This window comes from Dermacentor albipictus, chromosome 8 (assembly GCF_038994185.2).
Source record: "Dermacentor albipictus isolate Rhodes 1998 colony chromosome 8, USDA_Dalb.pri_finalv2, whole genome shotgun sequence".
In the NCBI taxonomy this organism is placed as follows: Eukaryota; Metazoa; Arthropoda; class Arachnida; order Ixodida; family Ixodidae; genus Dermacentor; species Dermacentor albipictus.
The window spans coordinates 30913590-30936341 of record NC_091828.1 but is presented as its reverse complement, the minus strand read 5'-3'; the positions used below and the strand labels follow the sequence as shown (position 1 = coordinate 30936341).

Here is a 22752-nt window from a genome sequence, read left to right as displayed (position 1 = left end):
AGAGGCTGCGCCACGTAGCACTGCGCTGCCATCTCGGAGTCCACGCGCAGCCGACGCAGCCACGCCCAGTGCAAAGGTGCAAAGGATTTTCTGTCTGTCTGACATACGCATTTTTGCATTTCTTTACCGTAAAATTGGCAAATCTGCATTAGTGAGAATGCTCTAGCGATCGCAAAATCAGCAAATATACTAGATGGGCCAGTTGCTTTCGATGAGGTTCAATGACGTCATTACGGAAGCGAGAGCAAGTGGTTTGTCGTTATTATTACGCGGGATTTTAGATTCCCTGCTGCATGCAGTGCAGCTAGGTTTGTTCGTCTCACATGTTAGCAGCAGCCTCCGTGACAGATCAGAAACGTTTTCTTACTGTGTTCAAAAAGCGTTTCAGGACCTCTCGAAGAAATAATTAAGAGCTCTTGATTTGTGACCATTCAAAAGGTGTATTAAAATTATTGTTCCCTAATGAATTACTCGGTGGGATATCTGACTTAGGCACAAAGAAAAAAGAAAGAGGTCTATACTTAACCGGTGCTGCGTGTTATCATCAAGACGTGCTCGTCTGCGCCTTTGTATCCACGCCAGATGACGTCGACGTAGAGGATTGCTGTTTGTGAATTTATCACTGATGATATTGTGCTGGATAGGAGTAAAGTATTTGTCGTCAACAGTTGGACATATGAAAAGTTATTCACATGAAACGGCTGTATCTATTTTAGTTTCTTGAAGCCACTCATAAACCATACGAAAGGTAAGAACTTTGAAAAAATATTGGAAACATGCAACATCAATTTTCACCAGAGCACTACTGCTGAAAGCAAGAAACATGACATCAAGGTTAGATAAACAAACAGAGTGACGACGAGGCCAGCAGAACGCTTCGGGTGGTTTTACTTCTCTCTTCTTTCTAGTCGGATCACAAGCGGGTGTTCTGGTAATGTCATCATCGTACTTTCAGTCGCCTAGAAACGCTTCGTATAAGAAAGAAAATCACTTGAAACACTAAGGTTCGAAATAGTGACTTGTCGGTTCTGAGCCAGGCATTTTCAGCGCATCGCCACTGCATGACCAGATGGAACAGTACATCCAGTTAATTATTGCACTACTAGGAGCATATTATGCAGGTAGGTACGTAGTGCTTCTTTGATAGTGTTTGTGTGTCTTAGTGTCATTGGAGCTATTTTTTTACAGTCAGGGGATATTGAAATGAACCCTGGTCCTGATACTGATGGTGTGCTTGCCGAAGTGAAAAAAAAACTGTCTGCTGGCCAAACCGCAATAATAGCTGCCATGCAGGGCCTTAAATGCCAATGCATGGCTACAAGTGCTGCACTCGCCAACTTAAGGAAGAGGTTAGCGGATCTAGAGGGCCATTATCAGAAACTAATACCAACGCAAATCAATATACAAACTATACGGGCGGCTACCGAGCAAGCAGCAAAGCTTGTTCATGCTCTGAATGCCCGCGTTGACGATGCATAGAATCGCTAAACAATCTTGTGTTTTACAGCTTTCCTGACACAGCAGCATCAGAAAGGTCGGCCGCGTCTGAAGAAAAAAAATTACGTCTATGCTCAGACCACCTGAATGTGCCACTACGAAGCTTCATTCCAAAACGAAAACACGTGTCCAATCTTGTGCGGTTATACAACAGCAACGTCCCTGTACTCACGGAAACGTGGCGTTGTAACTAAATCTATGACTCGGAAGTGTGGCTGATTTGCCACACTTCAGCGTCTTTCGAAAAGACCGTGCCGGGACTAGAGGAGGAGGTGTGCTTATTGCCGTTCGTCAACAGTTATCCTACTCTGCTATTCACATCACATCAGAATAAGAAATACTGTTTATTCTATGCCACGCCGCCCCACAGTCTATAATTTTAGGTGTATGTTACATGCCCCCTCGCAATAACGCCGAATTCGCTCGTAATTTAAACAATGTACTAAATGTGGTTTTCTCTCGCTATCCTAATGCCTACCTTCCTCTTTTTGGCGACTTTAACTTATCAGACATTGATTGGCAAAACACAGTACCCTCTCTAGCACGCCAAACTGAATCAAGAGATTTTCTCGACGTTTGCCTCAACTTTTTTCTGACACATCTCATAGTAGATCCAACGCGCATGACCCAAGACACTGCAAACATATTAGATTTAGTACTTTTCAACCGTACAGACAGTTTTTCGTCCATCACCTTTGTTAGAGAAATTAGTGATCACAAGGTAATCCATGCTTCTTCTCGCTTTGCTCCAGTTATGCGGCAGAAGCGCAAGAAAACTATACACTTATACGACAAAGGTAATTATGATGCAATATGTGAACGTTTTCAGAATTTTTTACCTTCCTTGCAAGATACGTTTCATAACTGCTGCATTCATGAAACTTGGCTTATATTCAAACAAAAAATAAACAACTTAGCGAACCGGTCCATACCCAAAATCAACTTTCGAACACATCAAAAAAAAAAAACATGGTTTACCAATTCGTTAAAAACTCTAGAAAACAAAAAGAAACGCATGTATCGTGCCACAAAATGCAGGATGGAGACGTGTGCATGCGACAAACACTACGCTGCTGAATGCGCATACCTATCAACGATTCGCAAGACGAAGGATGCATTCTTTGGTGTAGACTTTCGGAAACTTTTATTCAATAACACAAAAAACTTCTGGCAGGTGATAAATTCTCAAGAACGGCACAGTGTAACACTTACCAATGAAGGAGGTGAAATGGTCGACGATGTAGAGTGTGCGAGCCTTTTTAATGCAGCTTTTGTCTCTGTATTTACAGAAGAGCCTTCCACGTCCCCTTTTTCTTCGCGTACCAATGCAACAAGTGTTATGCCAAGCATTACATTTTCCCCAGCTGGTATTTTATCCTTAATTGACAATCTTAAACTGACATCGTCAGCCGGCGTGAATAGCAATAATTCTAAACTTTTAAAGAATACTAAACATGTCATCGCGGTGTTCCTGTGTTTGCTATTCTAGCAGTCGCTTTCAACTGGTGAAATACCATATGACTGGAAGGTAGAGAGGATTATTCCCATCTAAAAAGCTGGTGACAGGAATTGCCCGCCTAATTATCCCCTCATTTCATTAACGAGTGTGCCCTGTAAGCTCATGGAACTTGTCATGTACACAGAAATCATGAAGTTTCTTGACTCGAACAAATATTTTCATTCTTCACAGTATGGGTTCCGCAAAGGGTTTTCCAGCGAAACAAGTGACCATTTTGCTGCATGATATTCACCCCAATTTAGATTCTAACCTCCAAACGGACGCGATATTTCTAGACATTGCAAAAGCGTTCGACAAGGTACCACACCAACGTCGTCTATTAAAACTTTCTCTTCCGAACCTTCACCCCGACATTTTGCGATGGATTGAAGCGTCCATGAAAAACCGATCTCAGGTCGTTACAGTTACCAACCGTCCATCTAACTACTTATCTGTGACTTCCCGTGTACCGCAAGGATCTGTTCTTGGACCCCTACACTTCTTAATATACTTCAATGACCTACCCCTGCACGTGTCTTGCAACGTTCGTTTGTTCGCAGACAACTGCGTGATTTATCGAGCAATTACTAGAACATCTAATCAATGCTTACTTCAGGAGGACATTAACTCTTTACATCAATGGTGCGACCGCTGGTTAATAGAGCTTAATTCTAAGAAATGCAACTTGATGGTATCTTCTAGTCGACGCAACCCATTTCCTTACCAATACACAATTAAAAACATTCCCGTGTGTGCTGCGCTGTCTTACACGTACCTAGGTGTTACTATGTCTAACGACTTATCCTGGCCAACACACGTCAGTAATATAATTTCATCTGCCAGGTTATCACTGGGTTTTCTCAAGCGTCATCTAAAACGTGCCCAAAAACCTGTTAAACTACTGGCCTACCTGTCAATAGTCTGAGCGAAACTGGAATACGCATCATTCATATGGAATCCACACCAAACATATATCGTCAACGCACTCGAAGCCGTTCAAAACCGCGCCGCAAGGTTCATCCATTCTAATTATTCATATGACTTGAGCATATCTTACCTAAAGAAAGAATTGAATTTACTTTCCCTTTGTACGCGTCGGTGCACAGGAACCCTTTCACTTTTCCGCAAGTTTTATCACAGCTCGCTTAATCAACCACTCTATATTCTCCCCGCAGCCCGAACATCTCATCGTACACGGCACACTTTTCAAGTGGGCCGACCTCGCATGCGCACTGTTACCTTTTGCGCCTCATTCTTTTGCCTTGCCGCTGCAGATTGCAACAACCTGCCCCACCAAATCGCCTTCATCATTTGTCCTTGTGCATTCATGGAGAGTGTCACTCCGCACATTTACAATCAAAACGTCTTGCGCAAACAGACTTACATGCTCCTGCAATTTTAGTTTGTATTATTCAGGTCTATGTATATACGCTAACGTATGTAAGAGTTTAGCTCATGTAGTTTTTTTGTTGTTTGCGTGTTCAGTTATGTATTATGAACATGATGTATTAATGTATTCCCACCCCTTATGTAATACCCTTATCAATGGGTCTTCAAGGTAATAAAATGAAATTAAATGAAACAAAGACACAGTTAAACTCAAAAGTTTCGTGCTTGCTTCGCAGGTTACAAAAGCTTGGCGATATGAGCGGTTGAACGCTATACACAACAATGAATAATAGTGATTTCTTCTTGTGAACAATGGTATTCTTGAAGTAAAAAATGAGCAACCTCAAAGACTTCCCAAAGAAAAACCCAATATCAGCGTCCACAAGCATAACAGTTCGCCAACAAGTTCTGAAGCCAAACTTGTGTGTTCCACTCGGCTATCGCCACTTCTAGCCATCTGTTTTCTGACACAAGGAAAGCCATAGTCTCTTCCTTGTGGCATGCTTTATCTGTTTTTGTCGCATTCTTGCGAAGGCTATAATTCGCGAATATAGCAATTCCAGGCCACATCCCGCCAGTCAGCTACCCGTCTTCCTCCTTTGAATTATGGCCTCCATGACATTATATATGCGGAACGTTTACGAGTCTATGCTAAGCACCTTAACTTCCTCTGATTTTGACTCATGCGATCGTGGAAAGGCTGAGTCCGAATACATCCAGGCGCTTTGACTGTGCACCGTGTGAAAGCGGCTGAGACTGACGCAAAAATAAAGAAATTTGCCACGCACGTGTACCACATACAAAATAAAGGCGCGCCCTTTTGGAACACACAGCACTCCGCTTCTTTCGATTCAGCTGAGCGAAGGCAGTGTGGTCGAGTGTGAGAGAGGAAAGCCGATCAGAATGAAATAGTAGTAAGGCAGGTGTCCGTTTTTTACGATATCTATTTATTTACTTTGGTAGGATCATTACATGCGCCCGGATTGCAATATTAGGTACAAACGAGCACAACAATGCAAACATTTATTGCCTGTGCTATTGAGTGACATTCACGCATGCCAGTCAACTACAGAAAGGCGCAATTATAATAGCTGCCCTGAGCGGGAGTGAACGATTGCGCATAAGGAGTATTTATCGTACAGATGTCGCAGGAAAAGAAATGACTCGAATAGGGTGGTGCGGGGCTGAATATCTCGGATCTTTTGTTATGGTCAAGCCGTACATATCAAATAGATAAATAAATAAATAAATAAATAAATAAATAAGATGTCGTTTGTCTATAACCTCGGTTCTGAACCACTGACCAAAGTCAGGTATTGTCAATATATTCGAATCACAATAACCAGTGACCTCACCTGGAATAGCTACATTTCTAACGTGTGTAACTCGTCTTTCAAGAAGCTTTCGTCTCATCAGGCACAAACTAAAGCATGCTCCCTCTGGTACTAGATTACTGGGTTACACTTCACTCATGCGATCGAAACCGGAATATGCATGCATTGTGGGCGATCCCTATCAGAATATTAATATTAAAGCTTTAGAGATGGTCCAACACAAAGCTGTCAGTTTTTTTTTCATAAATATAGACTGAGTGACTCTCCTACTAACCTAATGAATCAACATGATCTGCAAACGCTGCAGCTACGTAGGAAAATACAATGACTGAAATTTATTTTATTGCTTAAAAACAGCTGTGTGTCCCTCCACCCACAGGCTTATGTTAAACCACTTACAGCACGTCGAACACGGCATCGTCACGCTGATTCTTTAACACCTTATAACACCTGAACTAACCTGTTTAGGTTTTCCTTCTTCCCGCGCGGTGCAACAGGTTGGCACAGCCTGCCATTATCACAATTTATAAACACCGATTCTATTCAACGCATGAATCTGTATTATTAACGGTATTGCTATGTCTGGAAGCCTTGTTACTGTTTCTGTTTTTTATTTTTTTACACGTCAATTTTCTTTGATACATTCCACATCTTCCTTATTCTATTATTTTCAGTATTTGGAATGGTCGCTCGTTCAACTTCTGGTACTTGTTTTTTTCCCTCTCACGATAATGGTTGCAACTGCTCATGTATGCTTGTGATACTGTTCTAATGTTTGTGAAGTTATGTTCCGTCAGTGTAACTTCTATTAGTCTTATTTAGTCGTCGCTTTCACTTTTTTCTGATCATTACATAAGTTGCATTGCTTTTTGTATTTCTTTTTCATGTGTGTATGTATTTAGAGGGTGTCCCGGCTAACTCGGACCAGGATATTAAAGATACCCAAGATCTCTAGAGAAATCGTACCGACTGTATAGTAGCCGTAGTCGTATGTACTTACGGCCAGCATTTTTTTCACCACGATGCATTACTGAATAGTTATTTTAATTAGTGATTCTTTTTAATTATTGTTTGAATCGCAACCATATCAATACAGTGTTGTAGGGCACCTTAAATAACATCGGAATCAAGCATTTATTTCATGCTGAAGTGGACCTGGTTGATTTTTTCAAAAAACAACAAAAGCCCACGAAATGCACGAAATACGAAATAGATGCGCACTTGCATGCCGCTACTCAAGCGCCTACAAGCATCCATTGAAAGATATACGGCTGCATTCTCTTTTCGCGGCCTCGTACAAGGCTCCGCAACGCTTATCCATGCGTCAGCGGCGTATTCTCTTGATTCCGCGACTATCACATAGCGTGAAGCACTGTATCGAGCTGCTGCCGCTAGTAAAGCCGTGTATCCGGGGCTATTCGCTTGGGAGCGCTTGAGTAGCCGCGCGTGAGCGCCTATCTATTTCATATTTTGGTTGTTTCGCGCACTTTTTCTTTTTTGGCTCGGAAAAACCAACGAGGCAAGGCTGAGCACTAAACAAATGCTTGTTTTCGAGGTTATTTGAGATGCCCAATAACATTGTCATTGATATGCTTGCGATTCAAGCAATTATTTAAAAGTTCACTATTTAAAAGTAAATAATTAAGTAATACTTCGTGATTAGAAAAATACTGGCCGTAAATACATACGACTACGGCTACTATGCAGTCGGTACGATTTCTCTAGAGCCCTTAGGTATTTTAAAATATTGGTCCAAGTTAATTGGGACACCCTGCATATATACGTGCATATGTAAATATTTATGTATTCTGCCCCTCCTGCTTGGGACCCCATTTGGGCCTGCCGTATTGTATGAATAAAAAAAAACATGAATAAATATTCTTAGTATTCTTGTTTTTTGGGGGGAATTGCATGCTGAAGGTCTCTAGTACTTCGGCTGATTTATGTCAGAGTTATCATGGGCTAAGTGGTTAAGAAAAGAAAGCCTGAACAACGCGCGACTAGTTTGCGATGGATCCCAAGATAAACATGTTTTGAGGGTGTTAATGCTCACATCACATCATAAAGACAGCGCAAAATTGGACGGAGGACCGAAAGAATTAATCAATGAACGCAAGCGCTGAAAGGAGGAAGCTCTCTCACACTCTCTCATGATTTCTTGATTGGGCCCCTTCGTTGTTGCGCTGTTTTTATAATGGATTACCAGGTAGCCTGTTCTCACAAATTTCTAAAGTTACGACGGCATGAATTAGTTGCAAAACGTGAGAAAGAACTTTGAACCACATCTAACTTTTTAATGAACAGGTTAGTGTAGGTGTTCCGTGTCATCATCATGACGATCATCGTAATCCTCATCATCCTATTATTCTGTCCACTGCAGGACGAAGGCCTCACCCTGCGATCTCCAATTACCCCTGTATTGAGCTAGCTCATTTCAACTTGTGGCTGCACATTTCCCAATTTCCTCACGCGGCCTATTTTTCTGCCGTCCTCTACTACGCTTCCCTTCCCTTTGCCTCTTTCAGCAACACTTGGGACAAATTTCAAAACAGTGATTGATGACTTCAACCAAGAAAATGTAAGAGCTGGGTTTAAGATTAATGTGCAGAAGACAAAGCTAATATCAATAGCATAACAAGGCAACAAACATTGAGGATCACCAGTCAGTCTCTAGAGCGTCTATAGGAGTACGCTTACACAGATAAATTATTCACAAGGAACCCTGATCATCCAGAGAAAGCTTGCAAAACAATATATATAATTTGAGTTAACAAGGCAGGCATTACTAAATACTGACTCGAAGTTAACCGTTGTCATTTAAAATAAAAGTGTATTATCATTGCATTCTATCGGTGCTTACATATGGGACTGAAACTTGAACGTTAACAAAGAAGCTCCGGAGAAACTTAACGTCCGCGCAAATAGCGATGGAACGAAAAATGTTATATGTAACTTTAAGCAAAAGGAACAGAGAGGTGCGGGCCAGAGAGTAAACGGCGATAGCTAATATTCTAGTTGACGTTAACTGAAGAAATGAAGCTGGGCCGACCATATGATGCGTAGGGTAGATAAGAGGTCGATCATTAGAGTTACAGAATAGGTATTCCATATAAATACCGTTTATTCAAGAATTGACTCCGCGTTGTTCGTATACAACACTACTCTTATTTCCTGAGGTGCTAGCTTAAAGGTATTGCTAATAAAAATGGAAATGTGGCTGCCTTTTGAAGCGTTCCTGCACCACTCCTCTTGTTTTAATGAAAAAAAACATAGCCTGCGGATAGCGTATTCTACGATCTGTGAACGACTCAGCCAAGTTTCCCAGTCATGCGCGATGCGTAGAGCTTCCAAGTGGAGCGCGACGTTACATTTATCCAGAACGCTCTCATTAAAACAGAAGCCTGCCCCTCAATCTTTTTTTCGGACGCATTATTTATTAACATAGCTGATTCTAAAACGCGACTGGTATTGATCAGCAGCTGACGCCGATCAAGTAGGGTGTTTGGATCAGTACGCTTTTGCCTACTGTTAGTCTGTATGTCTTCTGACGAAATTTTATGAACTAGCTGAAGTAAGCGAACATTTGGCTTCGAATGTTGGTAATGATTACGTACTTCCGGAAGAAGCCGGAGTTGGAAAGCGTGGACACAAGAATGAAATGCCTACGCAAATGCCTTTCATTAGTTCACGCTCACGCTCGGCCGCGAACGCCTGCGTATCGATTTAACATTCGCCACCCTGCTTATCCCCGTCGTAGGCGTCGGCTCTCGCTAATTCCGACTGGCCCTCGCTAATTTCGACTAGTTTTGAACGCTCCGCTACCCTCCAGCATCGCGAAACTTAAGGCCAGGCCAGTCAGACGACACATGTGATTGGCAGTGCACGCTCACTTCTGTCCACTCCTGGTTAGTCACGGTGGAAGATTTATCGGTAGCGCTACAAGGTGCTCAAGTTCGGTACGGCTATAATCAGTCGGTCAAGCTGGTGAAGGACAAAGCCAGTCCACACCACATAGCACGCTCAGATGAGCACATGAGCGCGAGCTTCCACTTTAAGCCCTGTCGTGCAGAAAGCGAACGCTGCGCATGTACGCACAACAGTTGCGTGTACCTGTGGTGCGCTACGCAGCGTAGATACCACGGCCGCTGTGTTGTGCTGAGAGGAGTCCACTGGCTAAGCGCACTGGGGCTCGCTGAGGAGAACCGCGTTTTCTTACGTTTGCTACGTCGTAGGCGTTAAAACCGGAAGTAGTGCCGTCTACGTTAACATCCAAAATCGAATTTGAACTGCGCGCTGCGGTGACTTTCTGTAGCCGGAACTATGTGGGCACGCCCCGCTCAGCCGTAGCCTTCACCGTGCAAAGTATTAAATGAGCTAAAGCGCCACCAAGGGAACATTTTATTGTTAATAATTCATGATTCTGCTAATCGCACTGAAGCACTTTTTGCGGATAAGTATTGGTGGAATAGCCCACTTCACCTTCAAATGCATTTCTAGACTTCAGCAAGAAGTGGTTCAGGGCCTCTTAAAAGTTATCGCTTCAAGACGTTTATTTCACAAGGGTTCTCTCGGGGAGATTACGAGACATCTTTAACGTTTTCGAGTACAGCAATACTTTAATTTTTGAGTAGCAATTAAATTTCAATACATTACGTTTGCAGCTTAAGGGGACTTTTTTAGATTTAGATGCTTTCCTTCCGATTTATCGATGTCGCACCACAAAATGTTCCGGATCAGGTCCTTATCTAAGGTTGTGTCGCCATTGAAAATAACTAATTTATCTGTATAATAAATAATAATCTGCTTAAATCAGGACTGCTCACGAGACGTTCTTCTCTTTGATGTAGATTAAGAATAGGAATCGAGTCCTATTACAGACTATAGAAACACATCTGATGTGCCACCAACAAGTTCATAGTCCGAGTCGTAAACTGCAGAATTTATTTATTGGCTGTTGATAAAAATACGGATTCAGTTTATGACATTGTCGGCTAAGCATGTAAGCGCTTAAGAACCGGAAGGAAGCATTGTAGCGTGTCGAAAGCTTTTCTGAAATCAAATTAAATACACTATGGCAGTTTAGATGCATTTTATGTCGATAAAATATCGTGCGAAAATTTTGCTAGCTGTGCAATGCTCAAGAGACTTCTTCAGAAAAAAATTAAGCGCACAAACGAAATCATGCCTGTCAAATGACGAATTTCCGATAAAAAAGAATGTGTTCTACCATTTTGGAGCATATAAGAATTCGGGAGATAGGTCAGTAAATGGAAACATGCTACCATGGGACAATTTTATGAACCCGAATTATATTTGCTATTTTCTATTTATTGGGTAGCAGAGATTTAGAGAAGAGTTTGTTAAAGATAACCTGAAAACGGTAGCTGCACACGCATTTAGAACGGAACATGGAAATTCGGTCGGGAACGGTCGAAAAGATAAATTTTATCGCTGACAGCATTTTTCCTACGCCATCAATGGATATTCGAATGTATCGCATGTCCGGAAAATAAATATGATCATCTAAATGGGATTGTTACGCACGTACCAAAAAAAAAACTAGAGGTAATGCGAAAAAAATATTATATATTCTGACGTCATCATTACCAAATTATTCCTTGGTAGGCATTAGCGGGACAGTACTTTCAGTCAAGAGAAAAGAGAAAAGTGTTTTTCAGCTGTGTCTTAACAGTACTCACCTACGGTACAGAAACCTAGAGGCTTAAGAAAAGGGTTCTACTTAAATTGAGCATGACACACCGAGCTATGGAAAGAAGAATGATGGGTGTTATAATAAAGGATAAGAAAAGAGCAGATTGGGAAGGGGAACAAAGGCGAGTAAATGGCATCTTAGTTGAAATCAAGAACAGGAAACCGCATGGGCCGGGCATGTATTGAGGAGGGTAGATAATCCTTGGTCATCAAGGGTTAAGGACTGCATTCGAAGAGAAGGGAAGCGTATCAGGGGGCGGCAGAAAGTTAGGTGGCCGGATGAGATTAGGAACTTTGCAGGGACCACATGGCCACAATTAGCACATGACCATGGTAGTTGGAGAAGCATGGAAGAGGCCTTTGCCCGGCAGTGGGCGCAGCCAGGCTGATGACGATGATGATGACTTTCAGACTGCCTGTTCTTTTGGAAAATCAATCTACTAACTAGCAATCCTATTCTGCCCAACGCATCATGCTTGTTGCTTCCATAGATACTAGCGCCAGAGTACCTACTATCGAGTTTTGCTGGATGCTCTACGGCCCCATCAATCTGCGGTGGTAATGCTGTAGGTGCAGCGGGATCGCTCGATGACATGTAATGGGGCATTGCGAGGTAAATATTCCATGTGTAATCGACACCGGATCGTTTCACATCGTGTTATCTTTACTTGTACTGCACGAATGAGCGAATGCAGTAAAGACCTGGTATCCGCGGCCATATAAGTTAGTGAGGGAACGTTAAACTTATTCCAAGTATTTTTTATCCAGTACCGAGAGCAGCTATCTGTACTGCTCTGGGAAGAGTAAATGTCAGTATGGAATTCTGCTGCTTTTACTATATAATCGCGATTGCTGATGATATCACCCGCTTACATTCCGAACATATACATTGCCTCGTCGTATGCCAAGTTTTCCTCTCACTGATTTCCCGTTGCGGCGATTTTTTACTGCTTCCTCAGTCTTTAGCACGGAGATATTTTGAATATCCCTTACTTTCTCCTTGTTGACCAGTTTTGACAATTCAATGAATTCTATAGACCTCTTGAGTTAGACACCTAAATGATTTGTCCTTTCTTCATTAGGTCCTTTGTTACTTGGGACAGCTTGCCTACGGATTGCCTTGGTGCCTTACTTCTCACTTCACTTCCTGAAATCAGTTTAGTTACGTTTTCATTCATTAATTCTATGCTGCCTTCGTCTTACTGTTCTAAAGATACATAGTTGTTTGCGAGGACCAGCTTGAATTCGTCTGTATTTAACCCTGCCGTGTCTAGATTGACCTGTTTCTTCTTGACTAATTTTACTCTTTCTTCTATTTGAGAGAAATCCAAGAGCTCATTAACCTACGGTCAGTGCACTTTGCCGTACCTAGAAGTAACTAAGGAATGTATTCATTATTCGGAGTCAATTACTTTACGCGAATTCTACCAACATCTCTCGTCCAGTGTTCCTATAGTCGCCGTCCTAATAGGGAATTGCTTGTTCTCTGGCTTGCTTTTCTGCCACTTTTGCATTGAAATCAGCAAAGACAACAGTATACTCAGTTAGCAGCCTTTTTATTGCTAATTCAGCATCTTCCTGAAACACTTCAATTTCTTCATGATAATGACTGGAGATTGGAGGGTAAGCCTGTGCTACCTTTTTTATCAATGGCCTATTTATTTTTCTTACGATGACAGCCACCCTCTATGTAATGCTGTAGAATTACTCTATGCTGCCCGCTATGATTATACGGATAAGAGATCTTTCCACGTACTCGCCGTTATCTGGAAAACCTCTGTAGCACAGGACGTGGCCGCTAGTCAGCACTGTGTAACTCTCACCAATGCTTTTAGCCTAACTTACGCCAATAATGTCATGGCAATGCCTGGTAATTCCTCAAAGGGCCTTGATAAGCTAGTCTCACTCGATAGGGTTCTCGTGGTAAACGTTCCCAGGTTCAGATTCCAGTGGCGGCCTGTCTGACCGATGCCTTGGTCAGGTGATTCGCAAACGCTGGGGACTGAGGGCCATGGGTTAATTGCAAGAGTCAGGAAGGAGGTAGTGGTGAAGCACTGTACTACTGAGGCCAATTCCTAATCTTCTGTGAGAGTTTCTTGGTTGAAGCATTCCTAATTTGATTTTACCTTGACCAGTATAGCCTCGCCGGCTCTCGGAACTTTTCTGCCGGTGCAATCCACCACCCTAAGCCTGTAAAGGTGGTAGACCAGACCAGGATTCGTACTTAAGAACTTGACACTAGAAGCCCGGTGCTCTATCTCTGCTTCAAACCACCACATAAAGATAAATATGCAAAAGCTATTCCTGCTCGCAAACAGGGCCGTATAACGTAAGACTACTGCAATATGTGTTTATTCCAATTTCCTGATGGCAAATTTACGTAGCCGCCGACGCAAGCATGGGGCGGTAATCCCGCAGGGTGGTCTGAACAAACCAATCAAATGCCCCCCTCGTTGATAGGAGATCACTTTTGTTTGCTTGAAAAACGAATAACATTGCCTGCACTGAGCGGCTTGTCTTATCTAATTGGCTCACAAGAGGCGAGGGGCATGCTCAATTGCAGAGGGATTCGATGGGGCTGAGCCACTGCACTGAATATCGATGACCGGATGAAGAGGGTGGTGCCGGCGTCTGCGATTTGTCCGCTTTCTCGTACTTAGATTGCGGTGGCTCGTCGACAATAGCATTGGCATGCAACGGAAGCTTAATACTGACGCTAAAACGGATCCTCGGCAAAGAGTTGGTAGAACGAGGTCGTAAACGTACCGAAAATTCTCGGAAACGTTACACGCCCACGCAAAAAGCTTTATTGCGCGCAAATGAACGCGTGCTCTTTGGCAGGGGCAAGTAGCCAGGGCCGGAGCGGTCGGCGGCAGCCATCTTTTATTCCTTTGGGAAGGGGGCATCCTGGGGCTATTAAGAAGAAAATTCAGTTTTGTTAGGCATATTAATGCATCTTTAACGCATACGCGTCACTTTGACGTAGTAGGTTTTTGAGGTATTGTGATGCCTTTGAGGCAGGTGAAGTGCATGCAGTCCGAAAACTTTTGACCGATAGCTGAGGGCTAATGACAAAAAGGCGTCGAATCAGAAATAACTACTTTCGTTTTGTTCAGTGAAATTATGCGTAATCAGTGTGTACATGTAATATCACATGGGGAGCTATCGTGGTTTTCGTTACGTCGCGTGACAGACAGGTGAAGTAGGGGTGGTCTAAAAAGTTTTCGACCAATTCCGGTAGGCTGATTGCAGAATTGGAATAGAATAGTTTGGAACCATTTTCCGTGATAGCGCCCCACATGTAACAACTGACACTATGTCACGCCTAACGAATGCACAGATACAAAGGCGAGATGACCAAACAAAATGTTCTTACACAGTCAAAAATCAGATCCAAGAATTTTTACCTTATCTCACAATAACGCTAAAAACTAGGAAATGCCCTGTAAAAAGCTTATCATAGGTGACGTAAGTTTGAGAAGTTATAAAACGAACAGCTTTCTTCGGCACTTTCTTCAATTTTAGTGGTCGGTTGACTGCGATTGGACGTACACCAATGACTCAAAGGGCGCGTAAATACATTGGATTAAAAAAGAAGTCATTTAATGTGAACACCGGTCACACAGAACTATGAGTTCTACACATGCAATTTTCAATGGCAACAGATTTTGCCCAATTACGATAATTAGACAGGGCTTGTACAACAGTTATAAAAATATGACTACGGGCAACAACGCGAAAGTCCATCTAGGATCCTTCGAAGAACCGCTTGCGTAACATCATTGTGCGTGTAAGCGATTAGCAAGGCCCGCGGGGCCGTGCTGTAAGTTTGAGGCGTCTGAAGGTTTTGATGCTGTCGTCGAGCACTCCAAAAGCACGGCCTTCTTTTTGTCCGGTAGCCCTCTCAATCGGTGCTGGCAGTAGGAGATGGGCTTTGGTACCAGTATAAACATACTGGGAAACGTTCCTGTTTCCTGAGAAATTACGCGATGAAACAATAATCTCTACATATATGTCCTCACTGCAAAAATATACGCCTTCAAGCGCATTATACATTTATTAAAGGGGACAGCTTTCTAGCAGCGCTCGGTTAGTCGCTGAACTTGATCTACATTGTCGACTATTTTTGCACATTTTTTTCGGGATAGTACACAGTATGCCTCGAATTGGTGGTAAATTACATAAAGCCGGAGCGAACAAAACGTACGCAGGGGCTGTGGACAACACAGGGCAATATACTGAAGTAAATAATAAAAGCTACATGAGAAATTCACTGCTCGTATCCTGCGCAATTATCAGTAGGACAAGCATCAAGGCTGGATTTAATTGTACAGAAAGGTATAAATTGAAGATTTGCCCACCGTGGAGCTTATTATGCGAGGCCTCAAATAATGACATTTTTGGCAGGTTATCGTGCTTCTCATACGCATGTGAAGTCGTTGTGCCTTCTGGATAAATTGATTGTCCCCCTCCGCTGCTATAAATCAGCAGCACTGCCCTTTGTTTAATCTCCTTACCTTGTTCCAGCACTCACAACGCCAGCCAAGTACAGCCCTGCGAATCCGGGTATCTTTATGAGTTCAGTAGTAATGTAGTGCGGTATAATCTGAAAACGAGGAATAATAATTAGGTTTAAATTCCGGTCTTAGTGCCTAATACGATTGTTATTTCCTACATAATAAATTGCTTCTTCAGCTCTAGGCAAGAACTTCAAGGAAAGCACAAGCATTACGAAATGTTCAAAGACTGCTGCAAAATGGTTGTCTGTCTTACAACTCGTATCGAAAGCGCGACAAGTCCGGCAGTGTTCTGGTTAGATAAGTGGCAAAATTTCAAGGAATGTAAATAACAGTTTCTCGCAGCTGCGGCGTGACATCATCTCTGAAAATGTGAAAGAAAATTGTCCAAATGAATGTTGCTATAAAAAACGACGCTCAGTTGAAGTAAATGCTGCCATTTTTCGACTTTCAGCGCTATAGACAATGCAATTTGTGCGCTAAAACTTTTAATAGGAAGAAAGCTCCAGAATTATGTCTGCCTGTTTATTAAGACAAAAGCCCTAAATGGCCCATTGCAATGGATCATACGGGAAAGAAGCAGCGCCTAGTCCAGTGATGCGAAAAAATCATCACCAGGAATGGTTTATACTCAATCACAACGTACTATACAATTCGCGTCATGCGCACAATCATATTAAAGCATTGGTGTCAACAGCGAACGGATAGAACTATCGATGAAATTCGAGAAACTCTTGACAGAGGCAAGCACGTCCTGCGCCGAGCGATAACGTTTAAAGTTTGTTAGCCGCTGAAAAGCGGTGACTAAAGAAAGGTAAATAACTATACGTGTGAATATTAATAATGGTTCCATATGTAACGCTCCAAATACGGCTTCTCTTGATGGGTAGGCCGAAACTTACTTATTCCGTTAGCAGCCATATAATACCATCAATGCAGGCTCCACACACACACTCCAGTTATTGTCGTAACAGTCTGAATTGCGCCTGATTGTGTCTCAGTTAGGTGGTACTATTGGTGCATTTGAGCGAGAGATATGAAAAAAGAAAGGAATGTGATTTCCACTTATGGTGTCAGCCAACATTTTCGGGTGCTAAGCGAAGCTCTCTGCAGAAGAAAGGGTGCCCCTGTCACTTATGCAGCACTGCTCTCTCTCGCTCTTTTCTATTTGAGTTGTTTGCGTCTTACTCTGTTTGTTAAGGGGATTAGCATTTTTTAGGGGGAACATGACCATGTTAGTGGCATCGTTTGTCTGTCTTTCTATGCGCCAACTAAATAACGCCAGCTTGGGTCACTGCGCAGTCTGCGATATAATGATTGGAACGCAGGGCTGCTGTGATGATGGAACAAATTTCGAAACGAACCGTCGGACATGTTTTCAGGCTATTAAAATATCTTCACCCCATGACCAGTTGGCGGCATGTTTGTTTGTCTCTATCTAACCTCTCACGCCATTTTGAGTCATTGGCTTTTTGCCGCTAGGTATGTGCCACTCTTCAAAGACAAAAAAAGAATTCCTTCAAAACGTATCTAGCTATAAACGGGATACAGAGGGGTGTGCTTGAGAGGAGTCCGGGTGCAGTACGTGCATCATACTTGAGGCGGTCCTGCGGTGGCAATGCGCTGCGTTGCGATGTTCCTTGAATGCGAATTGCATTTGGGTCGACAGTTATCAGCAGATATTTTATCCTAGAGCTATTGTTATGGTGAATGCTTATGCTATGAGTAGTTACAGGTTTCTGCTTATGCCACTCACTGAATTACCGCACAAGTAGCGCATAACAGTTAGCTCGCATTCTTCAGATTTCTCATTTTCTACGTGCCTACGCTTCGCTGCTATCGGCGCTTCTTAAAGCGCGCGCCATGGCGCGCGCGTACCGGCACAGCAGCGTTTCTTTGTAACTTTGGCACACGGTGGTTGGAAACCATCGCCGTATGGAACGGCCGTGCGGCCCCTTTCTTGAATATCACTTCTGATGTGGACGCAGTAGGCGTCAACGCACACCGGGCGCCGATAGCATCGTGTACGCTATAGCACCCATACGCTTGCGCCTCACCCGGGTTCACTAAATGAAACGACACCGTAATTTTTTTTATGGTGCTGACAGCAACCCTTCCAGTTAAGAGGTAGTAACACGCCAGTCGTTTTTATGTGCACTGGTGAACAGATTTTCCTTTAGTCTACGTTAAGAAACAATAAAACACTGCTTCATAGCCTCTCCTAAGGGCCCTGAAAAATGATATTGATGTAACAGCTTTTCAATTTGCCTTTCTGCTTTCAACATCCCCAAAATTCGCCATGTGATATTTTCACAAAAGTTAGTCACATATTTCTTTTAAAAGTGGCACGTGCGATCGACATGCTGAAACTCCACGACCGACAAGATCACTTTATTCTGGAAAGTGCGGCATGTGCACAAAGTATGCATGCCGCTCAGTCGCCTCAGCCAGGACGAATGATTTTGTTACGTGCATGTGTTTGTCTGCGTGTGTGTGTTTACCTAAACTTCATTGCTTGTAGATGGTCTGCTGCTCTTTTTTCCGAGCAATAAAATATCCATCATAGCATATTGGTGAGTGTGTCTTCCATTGAAATATATATTCCTGCCGTGGCATCGTATCGAATTAAAGTGGAGGCCGTCATGAAACAATGTTATTTTTCTCCGTACTATGTCGATGTTGGGGCTGGGGATGATTAGGCAGGCTGATGACGAAAAAGTTACGTCGATGATGACAGCTGGTATTGTCATCTAAATAATTGGACGGACGGACAATGCAAACCCTGTTCAGAGCAATTAGCTCCTGTCGCAGCAAAACTTACTGAACGAGTTCAACCGTACTGTTTGGCAGAGATGAGTAAAGTGCCGAAGAGAACATGTAAGAGAAGTTTTGTTGAGATTCATTGGCTGCGATAATTTGCTGGTTGTGGCCATTAGAAATGGAATGCCTCCTCTAGGGCTATAGTAGGTAATTACCCTGAAATAAGCTGCTCGAATAAAACGCTTACCTGGTCAATCCTCTGTATGGCACCTGATAGCATTGGATCACATCCTCTGTACCATATAGTCATCGCAATCCCCAATAAATTGCAGGAAGCGTATGGTAGAAAAAGTAAGAGAGCACCTGAGAGCACGGTTCTGCATAGACACAAAGAGGGTTTAAGAAAACACTTCCAGAACTTCCTTTGTTGAATGACTCTATATCGAAGTTCAAAAACCTTGGCCACGCTTTCGGTTTTCACAGCAACAAATTAGCCTTCAGTGCTGCACGTCACAACGCTATACCGATAAATTATTTCACAGTGTAAGTTGCGACGTATTCCTAGTTTATATTTTGTACTGGTACAGCTATACTTCGGTTCTTGTAACAAAGCTTTCAACTATGTTTGCTGATCCGAACATTTCACTGTTTTGATGTACGTAACATCACATGAGGGTAACTGAAACTCAACATAAAATTCACCATGTTAAGGCAAGCCGTAGTCGGAGGCAAGTTCTGCTGCCAAGTACCTACCGGGGAAATAGCCATAAGCGCGCTCCCAGCCTGTTGCTTGGCCATTATGGCACCTTTATATCATCGAATTGACGTGCCGCTTGATATCGGAGAGGATTGGCATACATCTACGCATACGTTGGTTCACAACGTGGATCAGAGAATGTGCCAAATTGCGGGCACCGACACTACGCCGCTTCCGCTTCGTACTGAATTGAAACTGTGAGCTGTATAAAACAAGGCTGAGGCTAACAGTGCGGAAGAATACAGTGGAATTGTGCAACAGCGAGAAGTTTTGATAATTCGATACGTATAAGCGCTCTTTATTATTATTCCATCGCGCATGGAGTTATAGCCTTAAGGCGTTGCAAAAAGTATCATCCGCAGCACTATGGGCAAGAGATAGCTCAAACTAGAAAAAGAAATGATAGAAGTGTTCAAAACACATCAGTGAAAAAATGGCATCCATCCCACTCTGTGAAGATGAAATGGCAGCGGAAGCTGACGACAGTAAAATCTTTCAAACGAAAAGCAAAGTGCTTTTGATGCCATTCCGTCTTCCTAGAGTGGGATGGTTGTCATTTTTTTTTTTCGCTGCGAGTCTGGCGTCTTTGCAGGTTCGGAGGTGCCCGCGCTCGCGATTGTCGTTTTCCTTCTGCATCGCGGGAACATTCTTCGTCGGTGGTCGCTTCGCGCCGGCGCCGTTTACATTCTCGTTGCTGTTCCCTACAGCGTTCCTGTTTCTAGCACCGATACCTCTCCTGCTTATAGACTGCGATAACTTTGACTTCACGCTATTGTTCATGGCGAGCGTTCTAATCTGTTCGGCATTTTGACATCCGTGGAGCCGCACTGCACCCGTATGCGTCTGGTAAAAATCACCAAGTCCGTTTCTGTTGCTGGACGCCGAAAAACCCTACGGAAAGTTAGCCACATACAGCTTTCTCTGTAAGAACTGCTCAGGCACGGGCGCTACACTTCTATTTTTAATACCCAATAGAGTGCAATGACAAGCATGGAAATTTAGGCCATTGCGTGAGTTAAGTTTTAATTGTTCTTTTCTCCTTGAAGTCGACCAAAGTCTCTTCAAGGTGATTATCGGCGTTGATGAAGCAGGAGGCAGGTTGGAGGTAACAAAACTTGAAGATATATTGCAACGGAAATATTTACACAGTCAAATACACAGTGAGCAAAAGAACACTGATACAAAACACACAAGTAAACAGCGCCTTACTCTTCTACTCTCTCTTAAGTTAGAGCCTAGCACAACTGTCACTACATACGACCAACCGAGTCTCACTGTTCTACCACTAAGTGGTTACGGCCCAGACTAGCGTTGCATCGTACGGAGTCTTACTGTTCTATCAGGTTTAGTGATTACAGCCTAGACTGAGGAACAAGCGCCTCGTCTCGATTGTTATAGGGGAAAGAGACAAAGAAAAAGGGCGGTAGGGTTGTTAGCCCATCCCACGGAAGCAATTTCCAATGAGAGTTGACAGTTTCTTAAGCCACAACCCAAAGGGATGGGCTTACTCTCATAAGTGAATCTATTGGAAAACCACCCTGTTTTCCCTCTTCCCACATCTTCTCCCCCTCCTATTTCCACGTGGTCAGTGACGGCCTCGGCAAACACGCCAGGCATGCACGATTTATTGAGGCCATCTCGCACCTCAGAGGCGTTTCTAGCCAGCAAGGGGGCTCGGGCGCTGGTGTCCCAACACCGCGTACCGTAGTCCCCCTCAAGGTTTTTCCTGGTAGAAAAATAATTACCGCTGGCGGCATCCGGACTCGGGTGCTCTTAAAACGACATTCTCCGAACGCGGCCTCCGCATGCGCACCGCGCCCCTCTCTACGGCGCGCACTGCATGTTGTAACACGACACCAAGCGGGCTCTCCCCAGCGCTCAAAACAAGATGCACGTGGCTGCCGTCCGAATGCGTAGGGGCGTGAACCCCCCGCTCCGTACGCGCCAGACGTGGTCAACATTGCTAGCAGCTGCGTCTCTAATTAGCAGGGGACTCAAGAGCCTGCGCCACAACGTCGCGTATACAACCGTCCCACTCGAGCTTTGTCCGCGTGGCCCTATTATGACCATCGGCGGAATGTCAACACAGCGCGCGTAAAAGCATGTTCTCCGAATCCGTTTTCCGCCTCTGCACCGCGCCCCCCGCGGCGGCGCGCGCCTCGGCTCGTCACCCAACACCACGCGGGCCGTCCGACCCCTCAAAAACAGAAACGGTTGCCGCCCGAGGCGCTGGGGGGTGGACGCTTCCCCATTCACAAAACGCATGGGCAACTCGCGGCACTGCAAAAGTATATACAAAACAATCATGCAGCCCTACGCCGTCCATTCTGCCTGTTCGACGATGAGCGGCCTAACACGTTCCCCCTAAAGAGTATACTGGGCTGATTTTCGCTCAGTGATACGATAAATCACTGCCGCGATTACGTAATGAACATTCTAATCACACCCTAGCCTAATTACATCACAACAACAAACACTTTCAGATAACAAAGCAAGAAGAGAGTAAAAAGAAATACACAATACATGTCATCAAACTATTAAGCACACGATTGCAGTTCCAAACTGTAAGAGCACTCTAGTGTCTCTGTGTCTTGAATCGGCACTCACAAAGTCCGCAATATACAGCGCCAAGTGAGCAGGAACATTCACGCCCATCCAGTTGGCATGGCACTATAGTATTACGCTGGCTTCCATGAGCTGTTGTGAAGCCTGGACAAAGCATCCGCGTTACCATTACTGACACCCTTCCGATGTCGCACTGACACGTGATATCGCTGGAAAGCCAGCGCCCATCTTGTCAATTTTGCCCCGTGTGGAGTCGAAGTTGTAAGGTACGACAATGGATTGTGGTCGGAAACCACGGTTATCTCGGCACCAAAAAGTCAGTAGTCAAACTTCTTTAAGGCCCATATAATAGCAAACGCTTCCCTCTCAATTGTCGACCATCGCGTCTGAGTCGGCGTGAAGCGGTGGCTGGCAAAGGCAATAGGCCTCTCCTTTCCCTCAGCTGTCATTTCCGCCAAACAAGCGCCCGCCGACGTAGCTGATGCGTCTGTGAAAAGCCAGTAGGGCTCAGATGGGTCCGGAGTGCTGAGCGCAACGGCCTCGCACAGGGACTGTTTCAGTGTCTCAAATGCCGTCTGAGCTTCCTCAGGCCAGGGTATGCTATTGGGTACCGCTTTCTTTGTTAACCGTGTGAGCGGGCTCGCCACCTCTGCATATTCTCTGACGTACTCGCGATAGTAGCCGCACAGTCCTAGCAGGCTGCGTAGCTCCTTTTTAGTGCGT

At 43.9% G+C, this 22752-nt stretch overlaps 1 protein-coding gene across 2 annotated transcripts in view; it reads right to left on the bottom strand.

The window, feature by feature from the left end:
• Positions 1–22752, bottom strand: part of LOC135912816 (sodium-coupled monocarboxylate transporter 1-like) — a 161365-nt gene that overhangs the window by 36300 nt on the left and 102313 nt on the right. For both annotated transcript variants that reach the window (XM_070523223.1, XM_070523225.1), the window contains 3 exons: positions 18955–19084; positions 15948–16036; positions 527–636 (listed from right to left, as the gene is read on the bottom strand). In XM_070523223.1, coding sequence (XP_070379324.1) covers positions 527–636; positions 15948–16036; positions 18955–19084 — 329 coding nt within the window. The remainder of the gene's footprint in view (positions 1–526; positions 637–15947; positions 16037–18954; positions 19085–22752) is intronic.